Genomic DNA, 11,230 nt, shown 5'->3' on the forward strand with positions numbered 1-11,230 from the left:
ATATATATATATATATATATATATATATATATATATATATATATATATGAATGAATGAGCTTTTCTATAAGCTAAACTAACTTATGAACAAGTTAAACACCTGCATCTAGACTTTCTCTTGGTTGCATTGTATTAGTCAAACTATCAAAATTCTCATCAAAAGCAACATGAATGGATTTTTCCACAGTTAAAGTGCGTTTATTATAGATTCTATAGGCTTTGTTTGTTAATGAGTAGCCTAGAAAGATTCCTTCATCTGCTTTAGAGTCAAACTTGTCTAGATTGTTTTTACCATTATTCAAAACAAAACATTTGCAACCAAATATCCTTAAATGAGTGATGTTAGGTTTTCTTCCTTTGAATAGTTCATAAGGAGTGAGCTTAAGTATAGGTCTTATGATAGTTCTATTTAACACATAGCAAGTTATATAACAACATCAACCCAAAAGTATTAAGGTAAAGATCTTTCATTTAGCATGGTTCTAGCTAGTTCCTCTAAAGCCCTATTTTTTCTTTCAACAACATTTTGTGGTGGTGTTCTAGGTGCCGAGAAATCGTGTGAAATTCTTTGATTTTCTGAAAAGTTCTCAAAACTCTCATTTTGGAACTCCCTCCCAATCACTCCTAATAGCTTTTATTTTAAGCTCTTTTTCATTTTGAATTATGGAGGCAAATTTCTTAAAAACTTTTAGAGTATCACTCTTGGACGCGATGAAAAAGGTCCAAGTGAATCTAGATTAGTCATCTACAAGGACAAGTTCATAGTAATTTCCTCCTAGACTTTTTATTCTAGATGGACCAAATAAATCCATGTATATCAATTCTATTGGTCTAGTGGTAGATATGACCTGTTTGGACTTAAAGAGGTTTTCACTGGTTTTTCTTTTTGGCAAGCATCACATAGTCTATCATGTTCAAATTTTATATAGGCAAACCTACTACAAGACCTTTGGACACAAGCTTATTTAGATGTTGCATGTGTATGTGTGCAAGCCTCTTGTGCCATAGCCAAGGTTCATCCTCTTTTGACAGTAAACACACAACAGATTTGAAAGAAGTATTTTTGAAATCAGTCATGGATATGTTGTTGTGTCTTTTTCCTACCAGAACTAGTTCATGTGATGATGCATGACAGATTAGGCAATGATTTGATTCAAAAATAACTTTTAACCCCTTATCACAAAGTTGGCTAATACTTAGCAAATTATTCTTAAGACCGTCAACAAGTAAAACATTTTCAATATTATAGGAGGAAGGAGTTTGTATTTTACCAACACCAATGATTTTACCTTGTTATTGTCCCCATATGTGACATGTCCATTGGTTTTGGAAGATAAGCTGCTGAATTGTTTAGCATCTCCGGTCATATGTCTCAAACAACCGCTATGTAGATACCACATATGCTCCTTTCCTTTGTTATCTTCACTGCTTTCAGATGATGTAGGTCTGGCTATCAAGCCGAAGTTTGTTTCATCTTCAAGGTTCTCACTGGATTCACTGTTGTCATCACTTTTCTCTTCCAGTTTCGACTTCAATTTGAGTATAGGACATTTCATTTTCATGTGTCCTACTTTTCCATAATCAAAACAGGTTGGTGCAACAGATTTGTTTTGCTTCCTAGAGGACCTTTCGTTTCCTGCAGAATTTTTGTCAGCTTTATTTTTATACCCAATAAATCTAGAGAACCTTTTTACCATTAGATTGAACTCTTCACTGTCAGAATTCTCTGCTGATTGATCATCTCTGAAATCATCTTTCTTTGAGCTAGATCTTGCAGCAACTTTGGCAACAGACTTCAAAGCAACAATGTATTTTTTCTCCCCTTTTTCTTTTTCTTTAAATCTTTCCAACTCTAGTTCATGTTCCCTTAGCTTTCCAAACAATGTAGTCATATTCGTAGTAGTGAGATCTCTTGATTCTGATATGGCTGTAACTTTAGGTTGCCAATATCTGTTTAGACTCTTTAAGATCTCGATGTTCAACTCCTCTTTATCAAAGGTCTTTCCAAGAGCAAGAAGATGATTTATTATGTGAGTGAACCTTTTGTGCATATCATAGATATTCTACCCATTCTTCATCCTAAACATCTCATACTCTTGAATCAAGGAGTTCTTCCTAGCTCCTTTTACTTCATCTGTCCCCTCATGTATGACCTCTAAAACATCCCACATTTCTTTTGCGGATTCACACACATAAATTCGATAAAACTCATCAGAGGAAATAATATTCTTGACCTTTACAACATAATCAACTCTCTTATTTTCTTCAGCTGTCCATTCAGAGATGTCTTTGGGTTTGGTCTTCCCATTCTCAATCTTGGTTGGTTCATAGGGACCAATTAATCATAGCATCCCACACACCTTTGTCAACTGATTCCAAGAAAATCTTCATTCTAATTTTCCAAAAAGGATAGTTTTCACTAGCAAATAAAGGTGGGCTATTTGTGGATTCACCTTCTCCAAAGGTTTGAGATATATCGGTCATTTTGGATCTGTTTAATCGATTAAATTTCGATAACCCAAGCTCTGGTGCCAATTGTTAGAAAAGTAGCCCTTATATCTCAAGCTAAGAGGGAGGTGAATTGGATTTTAAAAGCTTTTTCAAATCTTTGAATCTTGAAATCAATAATAAAAAATGTTTGAATCAACCAAGTAAAGAAAGATGAAAGAAATATCAAAACACAAAGATTTAAACTGGTTCAGCTCTTCACAAGCCTACATCCAGCCTTCCCTCAACAACCTTAGTTGGGGGGCAATCTACTAATCAAGATTTGAGTACAAGAATACAATGATGCTCTCAATTGCTATCCTCACACCACTCAAATATGAAAACAACAATACTAGAGAGGATACACTCACTCTCAATCAATACAAGAGATGATTCACTCAATCTCTAACAACACAAGAGAGTAAACACTCACTCTCAAATCTAGCCTACCCAGCACAGGTATCAAAAACAAATCAAATGTGTAAGAACCTGATTGTATAACACTCCCCTAGTGCAGAAAGATCAGAACATATGAAGTCCAATGTATCTTGAATGAATTCTTGATTGCTTGATCACAATGAAGCTTTAAATCCTCCAAGAATACTTCTTGAGAAAACCTGTACGCAAAACTCAGAGGGAATGTTAGTATATGCCAATGAAAACGTTCAAGAGTAAGGTCTCAAGTATGGTTTATATAGAAAAACCAGATCCTGTCGCAGTTTAATCGATAATGTTAATCGATTAGGCTTTTCTTTCTGTTTTAATTGATTATGCCACTTATATAATCAACTATATTGACATTTATGCTTATAACTGCTTCTTTCAACTAACCTAATAGATTAGGTTATTTGTATAATGGATTAGACCTTTGTTTCTATTTTAATCGATTATGTAACTTATATAATTGATTATTTTACCAATATGCCTTGTTTCTCATCCATTTGCCTTTCTTAACGGATTATGTTATTCTCTCTGTTTTAATCGATTATGTAACTAATGTAATCGATTATAACAGAGTACTTTGCCTTGTTTTGCTTTCTAAGTGTTTTGGCTTAATCTAATGGATTATATTATTAATGTAATCAATTATTTCTACTAGAAACCTAGATTCTTAATCTGTTTAGGCCTATTTCGTTAATCATTTTATGATTAATACATCTAGCACAAACATGTTAAAGATTTAAACACTTGCTGTGCCATTTTGTTGTGCAAGGATGATTAAAACCATTTCTAATCATTTTAAACCATTCATCATCCAAAACCAATATATGTGGATACTAGGCTCCCTCTATCAGCAAATGTATAAAAATTTAACTCTAACAATTTCAACAAAGCTTTAAATAGAAATCTTTCACAAGTGTTGGGATATTAAATAAAGATATCTGAGTATGAATATAACGATGTTTTTATATCAATCAACTTCTCCCTAATTTGTGTGCATTAATCTTAGATGTCAACAGATATGTAACAGTTGTAGCTAGTTATTTGGATAAAACCGAGATAAAATTGTTTGCCAATCAAAGTTTCCTTAGTGGTATATTTAATCTCAGTAATTAAAATTGGTGTATGTGTGGCCAATTTTTGTTGAAGAGTAGTGCCACAGTATTATGTTACTGTATTTGCATTTTATCCCAATTCTATTGTCAGTGTGAACAACACTACTAAGTTCAAAGTTCTCGCTAAAGTTTGATACCTATGAATATAAAGAACAATCTTAGTTGATTTGCAGTGCTTGTTATTTTTATGTCTGCTGTTCACTGAAATATTGTTTTTACTGATATTGGAAACGGGAACTTTTTAAAACTTGGTCGGTTCAGTATGGGAATCTAGTAAAGGTACTTTCCAATGCATCTGATTGGTGTGTGTTCCGATTGTTAGGAATGGAGTTGCCCAGAACCTGGTGAGGTATTGAAAAGAAATTCAGTGCCAGATTGGCCTTTGCTTGCAACTTACCTCATAAGTGAAGCTAGCCTCATGGAATCTTCAAGATGGAGCAATTATATATCAGCCTTACCTCGTCAACCTTACTCGCTTCTTTACTGGTAGCTGAACTGTTCTTATCTTTTTAGAGCTTGTTTGAGAAGGATGAGAGAAATGAATATTAATGAGTGAGAAATGGAATTTAGGATTTGAAATGTTCAATAACTTTGCTAAGAACGATATGTTAGAAATAGAAATGAGGAGATTTCTTAACAATAATTTCTCCAATCTGAAACCTATCCAAAAATGAAATTAAGGTGAAGACAATTAGAGCATAGCGTGTTTAAAACCCTTCTAAAAGTATTATTTTGATTTCAATGTACAACTGTATGTGGTTTATACATCACTGTTTTTTTTTTTCTTTTTTCATTCTCCTCCTCTTTTACATCTTTACCAGTGGAGTATTTATGTCATTTCAGGTCACAAGCAGAGCTAGATCGCTACTTGGAAGCTTCACAGATTCGGGAGAGAGCAATTGAAAGGATTAATAATGTTATTGGAACGTATGGACCAATTGTTTGTAACTTTTATTTGTTCTAGACTTTATTTTCGGTCCCTCTCTTTTTGGTAGTTAGCCTCATTCTAATGTGTTTTCTTGATTGAATATTCCTGTCTCTTCCCATAATCATTTCCCTTTTCTTCTCTAGATACAATGATTTGAGGCTCAGAATATTTTCCAAATACCCTGATTTATTCCCTGATGAGGTGATTATCTTACATTAAACAGTGTGGAAAGTTAATAGTTCAGGAGAAACCGATCTACAGTAACATACTGTTTATCTAAATATGTTATACATGTAACTTTCAGGTGTTCAACATTGAGTCCTTCAAATGGTCATTCGGTATTCTTTTCTCTCGCTTGGTGAGTCAACCGGGTAGATTAAATGAAACCAAATTAAATTTCAATCTCTTCCTCTTCTACACAATACAATTACGGTTACTTAGAATTTCCATATTTTCTATATAACTTCCATGCACTATGCCATATGAATTCATACAGAGATGATTTTGAAAGAGAGTTGAGATCCAAAACTAAACAAATGCTGAAATGTCTCAGGTCTGAAATAACTTTTCCAAAAATTGCAACACTTGAAAAGTAATCACTGGGAGAATAAATAATTTTATGTGCAATATTTGTTCAATTCAAAACTGACTATATTATTTTCTGCCTTTTATGTAATCTCTTTTAATCAATTAACTTGTGGTTACTTGGTTGTGCTGTTTCATAGTTAAAACAAATGGTTGTTTGTTGGCACATATCATTCATATTCTTTTGTATCATGCAGGTTCGGTTACCCTCAATGGATGGACAGGTTGCATTGGTTCCTTGGGCAGATATGCTAAATCATAGCTGTGAGGTATGTTGTTTCCCAAAAAATATATAGATTCCTCAAACTTCTTTCCTAGGATGTTTAATGATGATTTATGTTGACTGATCCAGGTGGAGACATTTTTGGATTATGACAAGCAATCAAAGGGAATTGTCTTCACGACAGATCGGCCCTATCAACCAGGTGAGCAGGTAAACATAAATTGGCAGATTTGAATTTGTTAAATTAGATAAACTTTTTGATAAAACAATAGCCCAAGTAAATGGATACAAATTCCTTGTTCCTTGAAAAGGTGCACTGTGCTACATGCACGAGTAAAACAATTAAGCCTCTGCAGTTTGCAATATTTCCTCAAAAGTAAAATATCAATTATTGGAGCTGTAGAAGTCATTTGATTTAAATTTATAGATTGCAATTGATTGCCTGCATCAAATTACACAGGTGTTTATTTCGTATGGAAAAAAATCAAACGGGGAGCTTTTGCTATCTTATGGATTTGTTCCGAAGGAAGGTGGCAATCCCAGTGATTCAGTTGAGTTGTCACTGTCACTAAAGAAATCCGATGCATCCTACAAGGAGAAGTTAGAACTGTTGAAAAAATATGGATTATCAGCGTGAGTACCTAAAATTACATAATTATATCTATACGTATAAGGATGATGTTCCTTGCCTTCTGATATTGTAAAATTATTTTCTTAAGCATTCTATTTTATACCTTAATAGAAGTTCTATCAAAACATTCACTGAAAATTTTATATCAATTGCAATTTTTCAACACTTGTTGATTTCACTCAGGACTGAGGCATTTCCAATATATAATTTTCCAAGATGTTGAAAATATCATAAAAAAATTTTGTATTTTCTATCTTTTTAGCATGTGAATTACTTTGTAGAAGTGTCCATGCTTCAAAACGGCTATGGCCGATTGTTGCATACCTTTTTTCCTGATTCAATTAGGACGTCATTTTTCAGATGGGAGACATTAATATTTCTTTCTGGTCTGGTATGCCCTTGAGATAGCTTTCTGAGATACACTTGTAATTGAACCGGGTACTAACTTCTTTGTTCTATTGTTATCAGATCTCAGTGTTTTCCTATACAGATAACTGGTTGGCCATTGGAATTAATGGCTTATGCTTATTTAGCTGTCAGTCCTTCAAGCATGGGAGAAAATTTTGAAGAGGTCTGATACGAAAATTCTGAGAGAATTTTCTTTAGATGTTGTATAACCGTATGAGTGATTCTTTTAACAGATGGCTGCTGCAGCATCAAATAGTACCATCTCCAAGAAGGATTTGAGATATCCTGAAATAGAGGAGCAAGCATTGCAATTCATACTAGACAGCTGTGAAGCAAGCATATCAAAATACAACAAGTTCTTGCAGGCAAGGAAACACTTTAATAAGGAAGCTTAATTTCCTTTTATAGTCATAGTTTAAAAAGCTCATTTATCAAGTTACATCAAATGAGTTAATCCTAGCCCTTTCCCTTTTACCTGCATGGCAATCAAAATTATCATAAATGAGCATTGAATATGTTTTGTTGCAGGCAAGTGGATCACTGGATTTAGATGTGACTTCTCCTAAACAACTCAATAGAAGGCTTTTTCTGAAACAGCTAGCTGTGGACTTGTGTAATAGCGAGCGAAGGATATTATTTCGTGCTCAATATGTAAGATATGCTTACATTTTTAAATTTCTCCATCCTTTAATCTATATCAATGCAGCTTTTTTAAAACTAAAGTTAGGATAGACCCTGGTTGTATTATAGCTTCTTTGTTTCTAATCACTCGTAGTTTGTTTGATGTACAAACGTTTCTTCTTCACTTTTAAAAAGAAAATGAAGAGGGGTCAGAAGTGAACAAATTAAATTGTAAAATTACAGAAGATGCTTATAAAAAAAAATATATGTACTGTATATTATTGTAACAAAATTTAGGAAGGAGGGACCGGGGTCCACACTTACCTAATGCATTTGTTGCAACTCATAATTTTGGTCAGGGCTTACTTCAACCGTACAAAACCAATTTTTAAGGTGATATTTGTCTCCCATTTATATGTTTTAATTGATCACATTTCTAGTCAAGATCTCCAGCACTTCTCTCAGACTCTAGAAATTGAACATGTTAAGAATAAAGTTTTGCAGGATTGAAAATCTATGAGGTCCAATAACATCCTAATAGCAATATTGGGATAATATAGCATATAAGTGAAGGAAAAACCTCTTACAAACCTGTTTTGGATAGTTGAGTTAAATCTAAACCCAAATCCAAAATGTAAGAATGACTATGATGGGTGCATACACTTGAATATTGTCAAGCATATAAGTTTATACATTTGTCTGAAAAATGAAGCATTGAAATAAAAGGATGAAATAATACCAAAAGTAAATAATAGACCTCCAAGTCCAAATTAGGTTGGTACTTTCTTTTGTAACTTCACAAGTCAACAATGGTAACATACGACTCTTTCACAATATAATACATGCTGTGCACTAATTATAGATGCCTTTTAATAATGATTGCAGATACTCAGAAGAAAACTGAGAGACATGAGGGCTGGTGAGTTAAGAGCCCTAAAAATATTCAACGGTTTCCGGAAATTTTTCCAATGAGGACATTCACTGGTGCATCAGTTTCTGCCCTAATTATCCCTTGCTTTCCTCTTTGTTTTTTGAAATGAAATCTATCTCACCCTTGAGCATGATGAACTTTGGTATCACCTAATTGAGAAAAACAGGTCCAGTCTTCAATATCTATTGATCAATATTGGAAAAAGCAAGAGATAGAAAAGGGGAGGAATGATTGTAAAATAGGCTTGTATATCTATTAATCCAAATATTTTCTTTTTTCTTTTTCCTTCATTGTTTGTATTTTCAATGTAAAAAACTTGTTTTGACCAGATTATGTGTTTCCCATGTGGGGTCAAATTTAGGATGTAGCCTCTCTTTGGATCAAGGGATGGAAAATGGGAGACTAGAAAAGGAAAGAAAAGAAGAAAATAGAATAGAATGTGAAATCATTTAGATTAGGAAAAAATAGTAAACAAAAAAGAAGAATGAGTAAATTTTTTGTAATTGTGATTGATTTAAAAGAAAATGAAATTGTTAATAATTTCTTATTTAAACAATTACTATAGTACTCCTATCATAACAATTAAAAGGGGTTAAATATGATACTGGATAAGTAATCACTTGCTATGAATAGAGACTGATGAAATACACTCGAAGGTCTTAAAGAAACATAGATCATGAAATATAATAATAACACTTAACCAAATAGGAATGGGGACATTAATTCATATATATGAAGAAAGTGGTAATCACAATTGTAAAAGTTTAATAATAAAATCAGCCTTTCGGCCATCAAAGATTTAACAATCAAAGATTTAACAAGTACGAAAAACAATGACTTCAAATTGAAGCAATCCATGTTTTAAACAAAAGCTAAATAAATTTTCTTTTTTGTTCCAAATTATTTTAAAAAATTGTTTTTAGTTTCTAAGCTAAATATATATTTATTTTATCTCTGCATTTTAGGAAAGTAATTTAAAATATCTCTTTAGCAAATGACACATTAAGTGATTATTATGTGACAAATGGTGTTTTACAACGGATTATAATGCAACCTTTATATATTGTTTGTTGAATATATCAGCAAGAGAAATTATGTTGGTCTTAGGTATTCATATTTCTTTGGGTTCTTTTAGAGCTAGACTTCTTATAAAATACCCTTGTTTTAGGTGATGCAATATTAGTTACATTATGAGATATAATACCATTTTTCTGATCCATTATTTTAAGTCAGTCTTCAAACGTCTCGTGTGACTGTAAGTACTAACTCGGCCCATAGATGATGAGAAGCGAGGTTCACTCGTCTTTGGCAAGGTTAGACATCGTCCCAAACAACGTGTGCTTTTACTTTCAGTCTTCATGCATAAATAGAGTGGAATCTTCGTCAGGTAGGAAGAAAGGTGAATACACTGAGATTATATAAGTTAAATTCAGACATCAGTATTAGGGTGTCCTTTTATTCAATTCGGCAAGTAATTAACTTCTGTAGCTTTCACTCTCCCATCCTCTTCTCCTGACCGGTTCTGGACAATACACTTTTCTTTACCTATTTCAGATTTATCATGGGATTTTCTAAAGTTCTTAACTAGCATGTCTAAGAATTTTTTTCTTTTAGTTAGGAGTTTGCGTAGAGCATAATTTAGCATTTTTTTCTTCTCTTCCTCCTTTTCTTCGATACGAGTGATTTAACATTGATCGCTCAAAGAGATTTCTTTACTCGGTGGATGATGATACATCTTTATATATTCATATTTTCTCTCTTCTTCATCATCTCTTCTTTCTCCTATTCTTCTATTTATACACCTTGTTATTATAGCCGCGATGCTTGTCTTTTGAGTTGGACTTTATGACCGTTGATGAAGCTTGTCTTGAGATTTATTCCTTTCTAGTTATTTGTGTAGGTGTTAGGCATAGGATTGTGACTTTCATCAGAGCATATATGCTTTTTAGAGTTTTTATGAAAAGTGATTTTGACTTGACTTGACTTTTGGCACAACTTTTGATAGTCTGATTTGTTTTTTTCTCCAATGTTCATTTTGATATCTATAAAATGAACATTCATAGTGATTGTCTTGTATAAAGTAAAAACATATATGGCAATCTTATTTTTCTTTTAATGTTTTTTTCTTACAGTTTTGTGTTTTTTTATGTTTTTTTTATTGTTTTAAAGTTTTACATCTTTGGTGTTTCTTTTAGACGTGATTTTATGTATTTGTTTCTCAAGAGAAAACATTTCATGAATGTCTTTCCTTTTACTTGCTTCTGATTGGACTTGTCGGGTAATCAATTAATCAAATGTCACTTTTGTTGTTTTTGAACGTTGAACATTTAAGATCATTCAACGCTTGTTTAGAACAACAAAGTGTCTATTGATTTCATACCATTAGGAAGAATTTTACAATTAAGCTCTTTTAATTTGGAGATACCAAACATATAGATACTTCATCATAAGATGACGTGTCTGTTTCGCTCATGGTATCATCTGGATTCAAGTAAACGCTTCTTTTGTATAAATCTCTTTTTAGACAGATAACATTTAGCTTGCTCATGCATTCTTGTATCTTTTAGTTATGTCTTTTAATTGATTTAATAGAAGAATTGTTTCGACCTGTTTCGTTTTCGAGAGAAGTCAAATACCTAATTCATGTATTTCAAGCATTGAACATTTAACTTAGTTCTCTCTTAGACACTTTTAAATAAGACATCGTCTAATTAAGCGTCTGGTTGTTCTAGCCTAAATGTTTTTCTATTTCCTAGGACCTAAGTGTTTTCTTATGATTTCTAAGTTTGGGGTTCAGGTCCTAGTTTTTGTTTGTTTGTGATTTTTGGCTTTATGTTTATCATCTGAGTTTTCTATTCAT

The 11,230-nt window shown here is 32.6% G+C and overlaps 1 protein-coding gene across 1 annotated transcript in view; it reads left to right on the top strand.

The window, feature by feature from the left end:
* LOC106779984 (ribulose-1,5 bisphosphate carboxylase/oxygenase large subunit N-methyltransferase, chloroplastic) overlaps positions 1-8,754 on the top strand; it is a 9,696-nt gene extending 942 nt beyond the window's left edge. The window contains exons 2-12 of the mRNA XM_014668208.2: positions 4,366-4,529; positions 4,887-4,970; positions 5,115-5,172; positions 5,276-5,329; positions 5,754-5,825; positions 5,909-5,989; positions 6,240-6,412; positions 6,879-6,981; positions 7,052-7,183; positions 7,347-7,469; positions 8,325-8,754. Of these exons, the coding sequence (XP_014523694.1) occupies positions 4,366-4,529; positions 4,887-4,970; positions 5,115-5,172; positions 5,276-5,329; positions 5,754-5,825; positions 5,909-5,989; positions 6,240-6,412; positions 6,879-6,981; positions 7,052-7,183; positions 7,347-7,469; positions 8,325-8,411 (1,131 nt within the window). The 3' untranslated portion in view covers positions 8,412-8,754. The remainder of the gene's footprint in view (positions 1-4,365; positions 4,530-4,886; positions 4,971-5,114; positions 5,173-5,275; positions 5,330-5,753; positions 5,826-5,908; positions 5,990-6,239; positions 6,413-6,878; positions 6,982-7,051; positions 7,184-7,346; positions 7,470-8,324) is intronic.
* Positions 8,755-11,230: the final 2,476 nt, after the last annotated feature.

Source organism: Vigna radiata, unplaced genomic scaffold, assembly GCF_000741045.1.
Source record: "Vigna radiata var. radiata cultivar VC1973A unplaced genomic scaffold, Vradiata_ver6 scaffold_70, whole genome shotgun sequence".
Taxonomy (NCBI): domain Eukaryota; kingdom Viridiplantae; phylum Streptophyta; class Magnoliopsida; order Fabales; family Fabaceae; genus Vigna; species Vigna radiata.